At 43.4% G+C, this 18,798-nt stretch overlaps 1 protein-coding gene across 3 annotated transcripts in view; it reads left to right on the forward strand.

Moving 5' to 3' along the window:
* Nucleotides 1–18,798, forward strand: part of LMCD1 (LIM and cysteine rich domains 1) — a 65,618-nt gene that overhangs the window by 34,060 nt on the left and 12,760 nt on the right. For all 3 annotated transcript variants that reach the window (XM_027823712.3, XM_037904902.2, XM_037904900.2), the window contains 2 exons: nt 8,159–8,414; nt 18,082–18,417. In XM_027823712.3, coding sequence (XP_027679513.2) covers nt 8,159–8,414; nt 18,082–18,417 — 592 coding nt within the window. The remainder of the gene's footprint in view (nt 1–8,158; nt 8,415–18,081; nt 18,418–18,798) is intronic.

Raw genomic sequence — 18,798 nt, forward strand, 5'->3', positions numbered from 1 at the left:
CTGATGAATGCTTATACTGGGTTAGGCTAACCCAAGTGCTCAGACCTGAGTGCCAATCATCCAGGCTACCTGCGCAGTGTAGACATAACCTGTCGTCCTCCTCCTCCTCCTCCTCCCCCCGCTATCTGTTTAGCTAATCTCCTCCCTATACAACCCCATCCAAAAATTAAAGAAACAAGCAAAGTTGTGGATTTATCATGATGTTTAGAGACTATTGTCCTGTTCACTCTACCAGGATGGTATATCTCCACTCCACCACCTCTTTGTCTTCTCTTTACCCTGTACGTTCTTCAGGGTAGGAACTGTCTCTCACCCAACTTGTCTAATGCCTAGCACAGTGGGAATCAGATGCCCTAGGTGAGATCAGAGTTTTACTGTAATCCTGGTAATAATGAGGCACAGGCAGAGGTGAAAGAAGCCGGTACGCCCTGGTACGGCGTACCAGTAAGAGCCGGTGCACCATACCAGGACTGGCTTTCAGAGAGGGCAATTTAAAGCCCTGGGGTAGCAGCGGCGGGGCTGCGGCGGGGATTTGAAGGGCCCCGGAGCTCCAGCTACTGCTACCCCCTCCCCCCCAGCCCTTTAAATCCCGGCCTGAGCCCTGCTGCCCGAGCCCTGGGGTAGCGGCAGTGGCGGGGATTTAAAGGACCCCGGAGCTCCAGCCACCGCTACTGCCCCGGGGCCCTTTAAATCCCTGCCCGAGCCCTGGGGTAGCGGCAGTGGCAGGGCTCTGATGGGGATTTAAAGTGCCCTAGAGCTTCAGCCGCCGCTACCCTCCCAGGGCCCTTTAAATCCCTGCCTGAGCCCTGCTGCCGAAGCCCTGGGGTAGCAGCGGCGGGGTTCCGGAGGGGATTTAAAGGACCGGGGCGGTAGCTCGGGCAGCAGGGCTCAGGCTGGGATTTAAAGAGCCCTGGAGCTCCAGCCACCCCTACTGCCCTGGCCCTTTAAATCCCCCCTGGTGGTGGGGCTCCGGCGGGCGTTTAAAGGGCCGGGGCGGTAGTGGCGGCTGGAGTACCGGGGCCCTTTAAATCTCCGATGGAGCCCAGTCACCGCTACCCCAGGGCTCAGGCAGCAGGGCTCAGGCGGGGATTTAAAGGGCTTGGGGCTCTGGCAGCCGCTACCCCAGAGCCCCGGGGTAGCGGTGGCAGCCGGGAGCCCCTAGGGCTCCTCAGTGATTTAAAGGGCCTGGGGCTCCGCTGCGGCAGCTGGAGCCCTGGGCCCTTTAAATCGCCCCCGAGCCTGCCAGCCACCTCTGCAGCTGGTAGCTCAGGGGTTATTTAAAGGGTCCCGGGCTCCCAGCCGCCACTACCGCAGCTGGAGCCCTGGCCCTTTAAATCAAGATTTAAAGGGCCTGGGGGTTTAAGGCCATGCCTCTTCCGGTTGGGGCCACGCCCCCTGCTCAGGACTCCGGCGTACCGGTAAGTCCTCTAACATACTTTCACCCCTGGGCACAGGGCACTTGCACAAAGTCTCTGGGATCTTGGGGAACCTCCAGGCTTGGGGAGAGGCTCCAAGATGAGCTGGGGGGCAGAGTGGATAGGGAAGGGAGTCTTTGCTAAGATTACCTCCTGCCAGAACCCTGTACCAGAAGAGGCACTTGGATCTTCAGTGAATGAGGAATGGCCCAAATCATACAAGCTAGCAGACAAAAATATCCCTTCTACACTGCCATCCCACAGAAATCTGTAATAGTTTTCCCCACCTTGATCCTAAGCCAAAGAACAGCCTTGTGTCCTTCTTTCTTAGACCAGAATCAGTACCATTAGGTTTTACTGAAGGAATCCAAATGGTATCAACACTTCATTGCAGAAGTACTCCTAGATTCTTCCTGACCCCTTCCTCCTGCCTCCCCTCTCCCCCCACCACACACTTCATTTGCTTCTCAATGTTCTTCAGCTTTTCAAAATTCTCATGTACAGCAGCCAGGCTAATAGTGTCTGGTGTTTATCCCAGTATGCCTACAATAATAATGGTTGAGTATGTTTCCATCAGAAAAGCCAGTTTCATTTTTTGTGTTCATGACACTTGCTCCTACTTCAATTGGGAGGCAGGAGGCAATTTCAGCAGGATGCATGAGTGATCCCAGGGCAACGATGTCATGCTTTAAAAACTCCTCAGCTCAGTTCCACTGTAGCTGTGTACAACAAAAGTAACCTTTTTGCACAATTTAAATGATACAAATTTAGAATAAAAATTATTCAGGACTGGACTCCTCTCTTCAGCCAGCCTGTGTAAACTATCAGTGGCCCAGTGTGTTTAGCTACTGTAAGGGGACTGTTGCCCCCTTACTAACATTCAGTGGGGGTGTTTTAGTTGCTAGCTCCCAGTATTAAAAAGGGGGAAGGGTCGATGGGGAATCAGGACCCTGAGACTGACAGCCCCCAGGAACAATGAGGAGAGGCCAATGCTCTAGGTCAGCCTGAATGACAGGGCGGGCAGGCTAATCAGGGAGTCAGGAGGCCAGGGAGGTCCCGTCCTCCATGTGAGCTAGAATTGCCTGGGTCAGACAGAGTGGGGCCGAGCTAAGGAGAAAGGGGCCCGAGCTGAGCTGGGGAGCAGAGCTGTGCCAGATCCAGAGAGAGCAGCCCCTGTCCTGAGAGCAGAGCTGCAGCCCCAAAGCCAGAGGCACAGCCCAGAGAGAGCAGACTTGCCCTGGGAGGAGAGCTGCTGCAGCAACCAGAGCCAGAGGGGCCAGAAAAGCAGCCCGGGAAGCAGGTCTGTGCTGGGAGCAGAGTCGCAGAAGCAGCCTGCAGAGCAGACCTGCCCTGGGAGCAGGGCTGTAGCAACCAGAGGCAGAGGGGCCAAAGAAGCAGCCCAGGGAGCTGGAGGCAGAGCAGCAGAGACAGAGTGGTGGGGCTGGGGCAGTCCCGAGCTGGGTGTGGTGAGCAGCTGGGAAGAGCAAGGGGGACCCTGGGCAGCGGGCCCAGCACAGGGAGACGCCTCAGCCAAGAGGCTCTGTGGGCCAGGCTTGGATCGTAACCCCGACTGGGCGGGGGCGACACTTGGAAGAAGGGTCCTACCACTTAGAGCCTGAGAGCATGTGGCCACCACCAGAGCAAGTGTCCAACCCACAACATTCCTGCAGCATAGCCAGGGCCGGAGAAGGCGGCCTGAGACTTACAAGGAACAGACTGTGAACTGCCCTTACATTCCAGAGACACTGTTTGTGAAGTTCCCTGCCACAGAGCGGGGTGATGTGTTTCCTGTAACCTTTCTCATTTTTCCTTATTCTTTTTTTAAAATTAATTGTTGATTAAATTACTTTAACTTGTATGTAATGGTCAGTGGGTCAGAGAAGTGCCCAGAGCAGAGAGAGTACCCCGGAGTGGGGACACCCTAGCCCCTGTCCTAGGTGACCACAGCAAGGTTGGGGGTCAAGCCCCCCAGGAATCCTGGGCCCAGCCTTGTTGGGGTTACGAGGATTCTGCCAGACAGGAGAGTGAAAAGGGAGTCTTCAAGGACAGGGAGGCCACTGGGTAAAGGAAGTGGGAGCAAGGACTCGGATCCTTTCACTAGCCCACTTCACCGGGGTAGTGCAGAAGCCAGGAAAGTTCCCCACAATAGTGGGACTATTCCCCTGCTTACACTACCATTTCATTCTATCCAGAAAACACTTCTTCATCTTGTGCTATCTGTCAGAATTGCATAGTCACTTCTTTACTCTGTATTTCTTTAACTATATTCACAGTACTAGTCAAAATGTCTCTTCTCCCCCTCCCCCCGCGACCAAGAAAGCAAGAAAAGGGTTGGGGGCGGGAGTGTCTCAGATCCACAAGTCTGGTGCTTTGGAACAGTCCCTGGGGAGGACCCCTTTAGTGTGTTGAGCCTGTTCGGGTCGCACTCTCACTGGGGTAAGTCCCTTGACTTTACCGCCTCCTGGGACTGAACTTTGGAGCCATCAGCACCCCTGCTTCGCTCCGTGAGCTCCCCCTCAGTGAGTGCACCTGAACTGAACGCTTAGGGGAGACTTGCAAAACCAAAGGGAGCAATGCACCCCTGACTCTGGAGTGGCTCAGCCAGCTTGGTAAAAACAGAAGGGTTTATTAGATGTCTGGAACATGGCATAGAAAGTCTTTCCGTTTAATGTAGAGAACAGAAAAGTCCATCTGGATCAGCCCAGAGCCCTCCTCCAATCCCTCTGTAGTCCCAGTACAGAAGCATCTCCTCCTTCCAGCAGCCCCACACTTAACAATCCCGAAGGGCTCTTCCTTAAACATTTGTTGTTGTTCCTGGGAAAACATCGTCACCTGGCCCTTTGTTCTCCAGCTGGTCAAACCTGTCTGGCATCCCGCAGAGGGTGGGTCCCTCTGGTCATTAGTTGTTAGGTACCAAATGGCCAGGCAATTGTCTGGGCCCAGGCCACAGACAGCAAGGAGTCGGTCACATCTAGGTCTAGGGAATAAACCTTTTTCCCCCCTGCCTAGTTAACCATGCAGCATGTAGGGGAAATTGAGGAACACACATTCTTCATACAAAATATTATGAAATATTCCCCTCTGTCACAGGGAACAATCCAAATTTTTAAACTGTCAAGACTTTCAGGCTCTTTTCCTTGAACCCTGAAATTTACATGGAAAATTTTAAAAGAAAATCTTGTCATAGCAAGCATTTTCTGAGGAAAAGATTCACATTTGTTCATCAGGTCTAGACTCTGGTGCTGCTGTACTCACACCTGCTGATATTGGGAGTGGAGGGGCATGATCTGGACAGCCCTGTGACTTGGCTATCTCCATATGATAGAATGCCCTCTTGAGGTCCTGGGCAGCTGGCACAACTTAAATCACCCTTGAGATTGCAGTAAATTGTGGGGAACCATGATCAAGGGAGGATTAAAAAAGGGTCTAAGCCACTCTTGCCAAGGTAGCCCTCCAGAGCAGCACTGGGAGGTGATTGTCTGTGTAGAACAAAAATGAATTAACCATATCCAAAGCTAAAAAGTGCATTTTTCAATTAAATGATCTATCTTCATTGTGGGGAACTGACTTTTCCCTTTAATAAGCACTTTTGTATAGTGTGACTTTAAAAAGTAAACAAACTCCTCCATTCCACATCTCTAATGTGCAGATGTGGCTCTAACCTAGGACCTTTTTTAAGGTGATATTTGGATGAAGGTGACAGAGAAGCTGAAAGCATACTAGTGATACATCATCTCATTCAAATAAAAACACATGTTCAGCTTCACTTAGTTGCGTTATGGCTTCTTTCGAGCCAAGAAACAGCTGTGATGTGATTACTTGCTGTTAATAGAATGGGTTGGAATATAAAATCTGTAAGAATATACTGGTTGGGTAGAGACCTGCACAACAAAGGAAAATAGATGTTTAGCAGGTTAACTTTTTGTATCTAGATGTCTCAAACTGCACCAAATGCTCTGCCAACACATTGCAGGTGACCTACTGTGCTGTGAGGATTATTTTGGACCTCAGAATGTATTAATCTAGATTGCACCTCTGCATATGTTAACCATTTCTTTCCCTTTCTCTAGCAACCCTCATGCTAGAGGGTCCCAGTGTATCACAACAAGGAGAAACAATAATGCACTTGGTAATACAATAATCTATACACGCTCACCTAAATCTGAGAGCATTTTGTCATATGTTGTAAAATGAATTAAAATATACTCCTCCTTTGTATAAGTGAACTGAAAGACGTTTACTCTGACTTAAGCACCGTAGATCCAAACTGTACATCTAATGCGACTAGAAAAAGTAGAGGGGAAAACATGCAGAAAACTTAAACCTGAAATCTTCCAACAAAGGAAACCAATTCCTATTTTTCAACCAACTTCACCCATGAGTGTGGGAGACAGTTTTCACAGGAGCACAGACTATGCGCCTTGCTCCTGCAAAGATAACCAGCTCAGATCTTGCAGCAGTCCGAACTGAATATGAAACTCTCATGCAAAAATAAAATCCTGATAACTAATCAAGCTATTACTTTTACAGGCTGGGAAGCAGGAGAGGAGTTTCTATCTCAAATACTGGGAGGCACTTAAATACAGCAGTAATGCCAGTGGGGGTGTATGTTAGATCAGTGCCATTTTAGCAGTTCTGTCCATCTGCTCTGTGTGCCCTTGATGAAACTGCAGCTGTATGATCCACCACCAGTAAGCCAGGCAATTTACAAACTCAGATATCCCTCCCGTAGGGAAAAGCTGGGTCAAGGTCCTAAGGGTTGTGAAGTAGCAGTGTCTGAACTAGTCAAACTCTAGAACCCACAGTGTAAATGCAGGTTCAAATGAAGGCAAAATGAGTTTGCACCTCTCTTCTACCAGTTCTTTTTTTTTTTCTTTTTTTTTTCTTTTTGTCTTAAAATATTTTTTTTTAAAAATTGTGCTGTGTAATAGAATTTCTTGGCAGGGATTAGAACAGGCTGTAAACCCTACATTACAGCCTACTGAGTTTGTGTAATTCTGAGAATTTAGTAAATGAAACTGAATATTCACTTATGCTTTGACATAACTTTGCGGGGGAAAGTAATAATACTAAATGATGGTGGCTCTCTTTGTGCTACTGTTTTTTCTTTGTCATCAGCCAGCTGCAAAATAGCAGACATGTACTTGATGCTATTCAATGGCACAGCAGGAATGGGGCTTAGTGCCAAAGTAATTATACTCTGTTTAGACTTGAGCCACCTGATGCACTGCATATGGGCTTATATACTGTAATGCAAATCCCCTGTGTGTGTGTGTGTGTGTTACACAGTCTTGGAACCCAGTGTACAACGATTTGAAAAATGCTTTTTAAACAAAACCCATGCTGTCTGTCCTTGCTCACTTTCAAATCTGTGAGGCATGAGCCAGCAGGATAATGCCAAATGTCCATAGTAAATATTCTAAACACTGCCTCACTGCTATCAAGGACAAAAGTGACAGACATGGCTGGGGAAAGTGAAAATAAAAAGCTTTGGTTTCACAGGATGTTAATGTCCCTCACCATACTCATCAACAGGTTAAAATATCTACCTTAGCAATGGTTCTCCTAAGCCTATTTTTGGCTGAACTGAGGTTTATCTCAACAGGATGTCTAGTATCAGAAATATCTTGTGATTCTAGATATCCCATTTTCAGTATTTTTCTAAAAAACATCATCTAACCAAGAGATCTACCAGTAACACACTTCTGTTTTGAGGACAGCTTGAGCAGCACAGATGTTAACTACTGAACATCTGTATCCCTCCTCTTATCCTGAAGAATGCCAAAGTGTTTGGTTGCAAATCAAAAAGAAACAATGACTAAAAATTAGAAGGCAACTTCTGTCTAGCAGATGAACAAGAATTATGATTTAAGAGTCTGTATCATGCTTGTAAAATACACAACCGTTTTCAAGATTTTAGAACTCCATTGTGTTTGGTCAGTGAATTCTGTATTGTTTGCTAATATTGCTTTTATAATTATGTATTTAAGTCCTGCAGAGTTCCATATTTGTACATATGGAATCTCTGTATTACTTAAGTACTATTACAGAATGTGGTATGTAACATCACATTATACAACTGTGGGTTCCTGATTTCCACACCTAAGCTGCATGAAAATCTCAGCCTTCAAAGTTCAGCTACTACTTGTTTTAAATCAGCTTGCCAACTACAGAGAAGAATTGTGAATCAAAATTAATCATTGCTATTAAAGTTATACTAAAAATGAGTTTGGCCCTTTGCTTTTAAAACTATATATTTTTTTTGACTACCAAGAAATAGCAGTATGGATTTATAATCTTCCTATTTTTTGGTTATAATTATGACTACAAAAACACTTGCAATGAAGTATAAATTTCAATAATGGAAACTGTGTGGTACTGCCATGAAATTAATAATCTCTTTGAGCATCCCTTATAAATTCATGGAAACTAGCTGTTCAGTCACAGCAGGTGAGAAGGCACAGTTGATCAGTGGCGGCTGCTGCTGCTCTCACCAGGGACAACAGTAAGGCATTTACGGTTTTTTTTGTATTCCATACCACTGCAGATTCCTTTAAGGCATATCATGCTGCCTTCCCAAATATAGTTTGCATCACAAAGCCCTTTTTGTCTTCTGTCGCGATCCAGTTTAGTATTTAACCTTTAGTAACTTTAAAGTTCAGCACTGAGCCTTCAAAAGAGCACATGCCTACCGAGGTCCAGCTTGTATCAAAAGGATGATTGATCTCACTTGTCCCACACAGGAAAATATGCAAGTCATGCAAATGTAGCCAGGAGGATCACAGCTTGAGCTCTGATGCAGAAGATGATCGGAAAATTGGCCGCTTGTTGTCTGACTCAAAGTATTCTACGCTCACTGCCCGGGTGAAAGGTGGCGATGGTGTTCGCATCTACAAAAGGAACCGCATGATCATCACTAATCCTATTGTGTCTCGGAAAGATCCAACGTTTGACACGATAACTTATGAGTGGGCTCCACCAGGACTGACCCAGAAGCTGGTAAGGATTTGCCAGTTGAGTAATATGTTCTGCATTGCGTAACAAAGTCCCTGTTGGAAACGTTACCATTAAAAAGTATTAGAACCTATGGTTTCTCTTGGAGTTAAAGTTCATGCCATGGTTAGTGTAGTGCAAAAACCACACAAGTGCAGAAATAACTTCAGTGGGTTCAGGCTGCAACAATAGTGGTGGCTTGTGGTAGGTTGATTTATTTGTTTTTGGGGGATGCATACGGGGGTTAGGTTCACTTACATTGTGTCCCCTAGAAATGTATTTTAAGAATGGAAAGTCTACCTGATTCATCCAGTTAATGCCCAGTAAAAACATTGGAGCGGACAACCTATCTCTGTTGTACATCTGGTTATGCTAAATCTGTGTATTCCACATAAGTGTTTTTTAAGCTTAAAAAACCAGACTAATGTTTCTCAGCTTTCTTCAGGATGGTCATAAGGAAGATGGCATGTTTCAGTTTGTTTCAAAGCTAAACAATCGGGATGCTAATCTTTCATGAATAGATGCCTTGGGTGCTTGCTGTGTTGGTCTGACTCGCCTGCAAATCTAAGTGTAGGGCCTACGGAAATTCTGGTATACTTATACGAAGGTGGTTTAATGTGACAGGGGTCTGGGTTTTTTCAACCAACTATTAAACTGTACTTGACTCAATTTTTCAAAAACAAGGCCACTATATTAAAGCTGTAAGGACCAATGCAGCATCTACATCGGATGCTGTATTTGCAAATTTCCTGTATGAGTCTGGTTAAAAATGAGCCGTGGTCTCAACAGTAGATGTGAAATCTCCATTTAAACAGCAGTTTATTTTTTTCTTGACCCTTTGAGGCCAACAATAGTGTGGGCTTAATTTGAGGTACAGTGTCTCTCTTCATTAACCAGAAGCAGTCCGTGGTCATTTCCTGACATGTAAATCACAAACTGGTCTTAAATCTTTCTAGGATGAGGTATTACTTCCTCTTTAATGCTCTGTTGTATAGGCCTCTGGATTTGCTTTCCTAAGCTATTTCTGCACAGAGCCAAACTATAACAGCCATTGTAAAAATGGTGTTTACTTTGTGATTTAAGCTGTAATAGCTTTTATAGCTTGCTTTAGGTCTTAAAGTAAGACACTGATGTAAGTGATAACTGGCTAATAATAAGAACTATGCATGCAAGTTCCACATTTTTGCCACTTACAAATATGCAGAACGACAAGTTAATACCGTCCCTTAAAGGCAGACTTCAAAGTTGGGGAAGATGCTTATTTATAGTACCAACAGAACACTAGACAGCAGACAGATAAGAGAAACCAGGTCCCTGCCCTAAAATCTACAGATTCAGGCCCCATGACCATAAGAAACACTTGCTCAGACTAAATTTGTTTGCTTACTCATGTGAATAATCCTACTGAATGCAATGTTTTTGCTTGTGTAAAGACTAGCGCTCAATACTGCCAACCCAGGCCCATGACAATAAATGACTTGCATCTGTTTAACGGTTTGCCTCTCTAACTATTGTTGCCCTTCCAGTTGTTTGCAGAGGGGCAAGTACAATCATCCCCTGTTCAATGGAAATCAGCTGTCTCTCCCAGAATGGTCAAGCGCCAGATACTACTCTCACAGAAATGCTTTCTCCTCCTTTCTGTCTTGTCCTGAATCTGTTGGACCCAGAAGTCTTGTCAGAACAGGATTTTTTTTTCATAGAATTCCAGTATCTCCTACTTCCAGCTGGCTTGGAATAGTGAGAAAACTAGGTGTCTCAATTACATCGGTACTTCCAGTCTCTGGAAGCAAGTGCTGATGCATGAAAATAGGGGTAGTGAGCTGCAGGAGTTACATGAGGAACAGGTTAAGGAGTTTGGCTAAGAGAGGCATCACTTATACTGGCAAATATCCTACAGGGGCTCTGCATGACCTTCTAATGTTACAGGGTAGAGCGACTGACATAATACTTATGTTTAAAAGTTCATTGTCACTCAAAAGGAATGAGGATGGGATTGTCTGAGCACCTGTTTTAGAAAAACAAGAGCAAATAAAATCTTAATCATCCATAGATTCTGTCAGCTCAAAAGCGGGTACAGAGACTAGGATTTACAATAGACTAACAATTGTCTGGAATACAGAAATTTTTATAACTTACTAAATGTTTCAGGGTTCAGATTAAAAATAGGGTGAAATCCTGGCCTCATCAGGTAAGTCTACACTGAATAAGACCCACATCATGACTCTGGCTGGCCCAAGTCAGCTCGCTTGGGCTTGGGCTGCGGCCTGTACTATTGCTATGTAGAAGTTTTTGGGCCTGGGCTGGAGCCTGAGCTCTGAGATCCCATGAGGTGGGAGGGTCTCAGAATCTGGGGTCCAGAATGAGCCAAACGTCTATACAGCAATATTACAGCTCTACAGCCTGTATGTGAGTCCGCTTATCAGCCCAGCTGCAGATATTTAATTGCTGTGTGGACATTCCCATTATAGCCACTGGGAGTTTCACTGTTGAGCAGGATTTCGCCCATTTTGTACAGCAGATTGTTTAAAACTTGCTTGTGGGAAACCAGAAACTTTCAGCTTCACTTACATATATAGCTAGCAACTAAACTAGGTTGCTGCTGTGTCCACACACAGAGTGTGCGCTATATTGTAATATTTGCCCTAAGCTCTTAAGGATGCTATGTAGCTAAGTAGCACACTCAGGATATGTACTGTGAATTGAGATCCATATATACATGAGGGCAAGTTGAAATACGGGACTTGGCATAAATTCACGGCAAGTAAGAAGGAGCATAACCTAGTTAGTGACTGGTCAGTCAGCATCCAGTAGTATCCAGATCATTGCTGCTTGTTAAAGTATCTTGTGTGCTTCAGTTCTTCTAAAAAATGTTTACTCTAGCTGGTCCTTTAGTAGCTTGAAATCTTTGCGCATGGGCTTTATTTATATGGAACTGAAATAAACATATCTTTGTGTGTTCTGAGGCACAAAGGCCATCCATCCATAAATATCATGGTCTGCTCTTTAGCAAACATAACTATTTCAACAATTATGAAGCTATTTATTTAATACCTGCTTTCTCTGAGAACCAACTATTGCTGAGCTCTTCAGGCTTACATGACAAATGTTTGCCATGTTAGCAAGTGCCATCTTCCTCTTACTCCCTTCTTGCCTAAAAGGCAAAGGGAGTATAAAGAGAAATATCTGGACACAGGTGCCACTGAAACAAACTGCGAGAGACTGGATGGTTGGACTGTAACTTATTTTTCCTTAAGCGTCCTAAGTCAGTAGCTAGCAGCCCCACTGTTGTCTGGTGTCCAGTTGTATTTATTGCATAGGGAAACCACTGAAATGAGCCTTATCACATCAGCACTGAAGCTGAGACATTTCTTACTGCTAAATACAGTCTAGACCAAATCAGCTGCTTAACTCAAAAACAAAATTAAGTTTTGAGTATTTGAGCCAAAAGGGGGTTCTTCACCATCCGAATGGGTAGCTGGATTTTAAAGAAAACAAATCAGATCACACATTCTTTTCTATGCCCACTATTTGGACTTGGTATATAATGCAATTATGGGAACAAATGAAAACATTTTAAAAATACTTTGGAAGTAAACTAACCAATAGAAGGACTTTTAGGGGAATTTGAGTGCTCAGATAGCTTTGAGCTATGTGCTCTGGTATTTAAACATCCTATTTATCCCCCCCCCCCCCCCCCCCCCACACACACACACACACACTTCTGAGGGTTTCTTTTCCTCTTCAAATATAAGCTAGGATGATTTTTAGGCTGCTCTAAAAATTCTCTTCTATGCTCCAAAGAAGGATTTAGAAGTAAGGGTAAAGTTGCAGGATTCATCAAATCAGGGAGGCATACATGATATTTATTTCTTAACTAAACTGTCTTCCCTGTTTGGGGAAAAACAGAGAGGTTATTGTTCATTAGAATTGTGCAACTATGTAATCACATTTTTTCAATTAAAACTAGAGCACTGTGTTGTAATAGGAGGCCAAGAATCCATCTTATTTGACTGTCTGGCTATTTAATCAAGCAGCTACTACTGGTGGTGTGGGGGGGAAGTTTATTTTTATTTTTTTCTTAAAGAACAAATACAGCTGGAATTTACAGTTTAACCAGAAATTACAGTTTAACCAGTGTTTGCCTTTCAGAGTCCCAGGGGAGATAGGAAGCTTGCTGGGGGATCCAGAGAACAATAATGGCAGTTCTCCAAAGTTACATGAATCTTTTTTTTTTTTTTTTTTTTAAGCACACTGCCCAGTTTAGATTTACCAGAAATCCAATTTTCACTATGATGAAGGCTGGCTATTGAATAGTGCTGCTTGGACTAGACAGCACTGTGGGAGGGTTTATTTTCTATTCATGGAATTAAAATTATTCATTCAATTTAGGTCTTTACTTAACTCTTAATTCATAGCCATATTGCCCTTTTATGGTTCTGAATCTACCACATGCCTACTGGTAATCATGTGTCTATACCAAATGCAGTGTATATACTGTTCAGAGAGAACATTTGGAGAGCCTCCTGGTGGTTGGGCAAGTTGCCTGGCCTTAAAGTTCAGACTGACTAAAGAGCTGTAAATTAGATTCTTAGAGACATGGCAGACTAGGGTGTTCAAAGGGGATCTCTTTTCTTCCCTCCCCCCCACACCCCAAAAAAGATTCTGAAACCTCTGATAATTTCCAACATGATTTTGATTTGTTAGACATTTTTGTTGTAAAGTTACATTTCCAGTAAACACAAATGTTCATTAACTTTGAACATTGATAAAAGTTTTGGTTAAATTGATAAACATGACATTTTCATGAAAAATTCTGAACATCAACAGTTTTTGTGAAAAGCTTGAAAAAGGGCCTTTTGGGTCAGAAAAACCTCTAATCAACCAGCAGTAGTGACTTTTTCCCTTCTGAATAGAAAGTGGAAATCTAGGGATTTTTCTTAATGTTGTCCTGAAGTGGCTGGCTCAAGACCAGAAGGCAGTAGTTCAGTGCTTGTTTTCAATGAGCTGGGTCTGTGTAAGTAATTAAGTGGGTATCCAAAATCCCAGTGGAAAACGAAGAGAACAGTTTGCAAACTATCTGAATAAAATAGTCGGGGTGAAAAGTGAAAATGTTTTTGTCCTAAATTATCCAAGTGAAGGTAACCTAATAAAACATTTGACTATACATTATAGTAGCAAAAGAAGAATCTCATTCTTATTACCAAAAAAAGAATGGGAGTACTGGTGGCACCTTAGAGCCTAACAAATTTATTAGAGCCTAAGCTTTTCTGGGCTACAGCCTACTTCACTGGATGTATAGAATGGAACATATAGTAAGAAGATAGATTATATATACACACAGAGAAGGGAGAAGTTGCCATACAAACTGTAAGAGGCTAATTAAGATGAGCTATTATGAGCAGGAGGAAAAAAAAACTTTTGTGGTGGTGATCAAGATGGCCCATTTAGACAGTTGACAAGAAGGTGTGAGGATACTTAACGTAGGGAAATAGATTCAATATGTGTAACGACCCAGTCTCTATCCAAACCCAGGTTAATGGTATCTAGTTTGCATATTAATTCAAGCTCAACAGTTTCTCGTTGGAGTCTGTTTTTGAAGCTTTTTGTTGCTAAATTGCCACCCTTAAATCTTTTACTGAGTGGCCAGAGAGGTTGAAGTGTTCTCCTACCGGGTTTTGAATGTTAGGATTCCTGATGTCAGATTTGTGTCCATTTATTCTTTTGCGTAGAGACTGTCCGGTTTGGCCAACGTACATGGCAGAGGGGCATTGCTGGCACATGATGGCATATATCACATTGGTAGATGTGCTGGTGAACTCTTGTTACCACTGAATCCAGTCTTCTCTGACAGGTTGGACTCCTCTGTCCTGTTCTGCAGTCACTTAAGCATTTCCTTCATCTGGAAGGGGGAAAGCACACTGTATCTGGCCCTGTCTTAAAGATGGCCAAGCTGACCAATGCCTTTCTGAGGCTTAGAAAGGCTTATGAATTTTGCTGTTTTTCATTTTCTTTGCTAACACATTACATTATTCTTTTTTAAAAAAATCTCCATCTGGCACTGGAATAAGCTGCCTTTGATAGGTATGCTGACATTTATATTGGTCTCATGGCTCTGCTATAGGAGTACATTAGTCCTGCCAAATTCTTATTAAAGCCTTTCATTAAGGTGTACCAGGTTTTGCTTTTTGTCTTTTGTGCTGCAGCTGAACTAGGTCAGCAGATTTTGAGCTGTCTAGTCTGTTATCTTTAATATTCTTGGATAAACTGCCTTGACTCTTTTCCCACTCAATAAATGCTTATGGCAGTATAATCTCACATATTTATTTCATTTCTTGTGGAAGCTATGTCTATGTGATACATTTGATTGTGCTTAAAGTAGCTGCAGCGTTTCTGTAGCTTGCTTTAGATTTATGACAGATACATATGCATAAAGGTTGGGCCAGTGTTGTTTTTCCTTGTGTGGTCTTCTATGGAAACCCTTCTTTCTTAAGGATCAACATTTTTAAGGGAGCCTCAACCTGATCTTGAGTTTAGTACCAACAGCTGTCTTTAGGACACTTCTTTGGTGGGGCTGTAAATTATCAGGAGCAAAAATCAACACTTTTAAGACCTCTTTCCATTCACAAGGTAAATAGACAGAGTTTGTCTAAACACCACTGTTTGCAACCACATTTATTTACACTGCCAAAAATGTGGGGTGCAAACCTGGTCTTTGGGGAACTGAATGGGCATTTAACCATTGACTGATTTCTGTGGGGCCAGGATTTCTCCCATTAGTCTCCTTTTCTAGTTGAGCTCTGAAATCAGATGGAAATTTCATGGTATTTCTGAAATATCTTTTTGCTAAAGATAGTTGAGGAGTGAATTTACATTAAGGTGTGTGTTTTTCGTTTGTTTGTGTTTTTTTTAACAACTCTCTTATTGGCTGTTTAATGTTTGCTACTCTGTGTAAACAACTTCTCTACCCACTTAAGACATACACTAAACAGTTAATAGTCTTTCATTCCATTACTGTTCTATTTGTAAATGCTGACAAAGTAAGATGCAAATCTAATGCAGCTGGATGCTGGTCTTAAAAGTGAATGTCAGGCAGCCAACTGGCTGCCTACTAGCTCTTCACACTAAAGTAGGAAAAAGGTCTCCAATGGGAAACTCCCTTTCCTTTAAGATCTATGCCAGAAATCACTTAAGTGTACAGAAAACATCCTCCTGCAAATGTTAATTCAGCATGGGACAAGACTTGTCATAGGACCAAAAAAGCCATGAATTCAATGGCCAACTGCCTACCAAGGGAATCTTCCATCAGATTAACTTTATTCAGAGAGCTGTTTCCTAATTGCCCTCTTGCAAATTCTCTCTTCACAGTAATGAGGTATGAAGCTGCTGACCACCATCCATATATGACAAAATCAGTAGTGCAGTAATGTTGGTGGCCATCTATTTCAAAGCTGTCAGTTCAGTAGTCACTGAACTTCTTATTGGCATATAGGTTTATCTAGCGGGGGGGGGCATGTGCCCCGCTTCCCTCCCCCCCTCCCCCCCCCGGCGATTTGTTGCTTGGCTTATACTGAGTGTGCTCGCACAGACTGAACGTGCTCAGTAACACTGCTGAAGCCAGCTGCCCTCACTCTGCCCTCCCCCCCCACATTGGGAGGCATGGGTAGTCCTCTGGGTTTTCCCTTTATACAATGGATAAAATGTATGTGTGCAATTCTTGAGGTTTATAAGCTGTAGTTTTTGGTTATACAATGCTAAAGACTTGCCTCTGACTCTCTCTCAGTTGTAATGACTGGAAGCCACCTGGCTGTTGGCAGCCACTTTGTACAATCACTCAGCAATAGGACGGAAGTCTCCTGACGTACTCTGTTCTTGTTGTAGCCTTTTACCTGAAAGTGCTCCTGTGGGCATATTTTAACCTAGAACATTTAGAGGCTACTGTACTCGGGTAAGAAGCAACCATTATTCAAAAAAATCTAGATGTGCCAGCTTTCCACAAGATGGGAGAATACCTGGGTTCAATAATGTCTTCAAGGAATTCATTTTCTTGTTAGTAAACACTGTCTGTTTAAATCTAAAAGGCTTGTCTCTTCAGGTAGACACTGGCTGCAAATAGATGTAAGCCTCTTGACAAATTCATAGCATGGTGGGGGTAGAAAACTGGCTTTTCTGGGTGTTTTTTTTTTTCTCTGTCAATGCTTAACAAGCCATTGGATGCTGAGTGAAAAGGGCATGGACATGGAACCTGGAATTTTGGGGGTGTTCTAATTTATCCTGCCTTTCACTAACACTGCTAAATAAGGTCCTGATGCAACTCCCAATTAAGTAATCTGGAGTTGGATGGGAAACATAAGTGGGTAGCTGCTTTCTGCACTAGCTGAGGCTTTCAATAGTAGCCCTTCATGGAGCATACTGTAGTGATATGATGGGGCCTGGGTGAATGGGTGGCGGGGCCTGAATCAGAGGAATGATTTGTCATCCTAACCAAATGTGGATGGGATAAAGCTCTTCTGGCCAACAATTCTTTTTTCAATATCTTGGAACAGCTGAGATCCCAAAAGCCACTGTCAATGCAAATGATATGAATAAAACTATAAAGACATGCCACATATCAACCCTGCTATACCTGCTAGGTGCTTCCCTTCATTTTAGAAGGGGAAAATTGACTGACTCTAATACAATACACATTACTGCTCTGGCTGGCTTAGTATTAAATACTGATGCAGTTATGCACAAAGATGTATGCACTAGTCTTCTAGTTGTCTAGACATAATTGAGCTGATCACACACTTCAAACTTCTTCTAATAGCTCATCTGAAGCTAAAGAATAAGGGATGACTCTCAACTTGAGTGAATTTTTATTTTTTAGTTACTAGATACGCTTGTTAGGCAAACAACTTTTTGAAAAAATCTCTCCTGGCAATCAAAGACGTTGATTAGAATGGCTTGTTTATGTAGACTAGAACTCTTATTTCTTTTTTTTCTTTTTGGTTTTTTTTAATGCTAGGAAGGGACTTCTGAAGGAAGTCTATTCAAATAGAAGATGTGTTGGCTCAGATAATTACACAGGCTTATCCAGACCTATTAGAGTTGAACAGGCTATTTAGATGACTGTGAGAGCCATGTATATTGGGATGGACACAAGAATGTGGCTAGGCCACCAGACTGCTACACAGAAGACCTGTGTTGAAGTTTTAGCACTGCCACTGGCCAGCCTGGTGACCTTGGGTAACTTGGCTTTTTACAAATGGGGATCATCATTTTGTAAAGTGCTTTGATTCCTACAGATGACATGCATTCTATAAGCACTAGATATAATACTATATATGATAGTATTTACATTCCTGGTCACACTGAGAATGTGTGAGTTGAGCTAAAATATCAGGTTGGCTGATCTCTCTAGGTATTTATAGAGCTGGTTGGGGAAAAACAAGAAGGAAAAACAAACATTTGACACTTTCCCGTCTCTCATCCAAATTTTATTTGAAAACTTGAAAAATTTTGACTAGCTCTTCCTTCAAAACTCAACTTAGCTTCCAGAAGTTCAGCCTACCTTTTATTTTTGTCTGTACATGTTCATCTTAACTGTAAAATTATTAAGCATACACACAGAGCTAGTACTTCTCTGTAGGAACCACTTTGAGAATATTGATTTTCTTCCTTCTCCCTACATCAGGCTATACAGTACATGGAACTGATTCCAAAGGATATGCAACCAGTCGCTGGCACGGAAGGGGCATCCTATCGTCGCAGGCAGTTAATGAGGCAGCTCCCTATTTATGACCAGGACACTTCCCACTGCCATGACCTTGCTGAAAGTGAGATAAAGCTTATGGAAGATTTTGTAAAGAAATATAAAAGTGATGCTCTGGGAGTTGGTGAAGTTGCACTTCCTGGCCAAGGTGGCAGTGCCAAGGAGGAAGGGGAGCAACACCACAAAAATGCAGCTACAAGTAAACCGCCTGTTTCAGCCAACGGAGCCCTGAATGATGCACCAATGGGAGTGGAGTATGTAAGTATCTTTACTTCTGTGAAGTTCTTGTGGATGCGGACATTACTGCAGGCTGAGTTCCCATTGCCCAAACAACTTTCAAAAGCATTCAGTGTTGGCCCAACCCTGCTCTCATTGAACGTAGTGTTCGGAAACACTATCCCACTAGGAGGGTGGTGAAGCACTGGATGGGTTACCTAGGGAGGTGGTGGAACCTCCATCCTTAGAGGTTTTTAAGGCCTAGCTTGATAAAGCCCTGGCTGGGATGATTTAGTTGGTGATGGTCCTGCTTTGAGCAGGGGGTTGGACTAGGTGACCTCCTCAGGGCTCGTCTAACCCTAATCTTCTATGATTCTGAGTGTTCACCCAACATTGATCACGTCTTAAAAATCTCTCCCTAAG

This window comes from Chelonia mydas, chromosome 7 (genome assembly GCF_015237465.2).
Source record: "Chelonia mydas isolate rCheMyd1 chromosome 7, rCheMyd1.pri.v2, whole genome shotgun sequence".
Classification (NCBI taxonomy): domain Eukaryota; kingdom Metazoa; phylum Chordata; order Testudines; family Cheloniidae; genus Chelonia; species Chelonia mydas.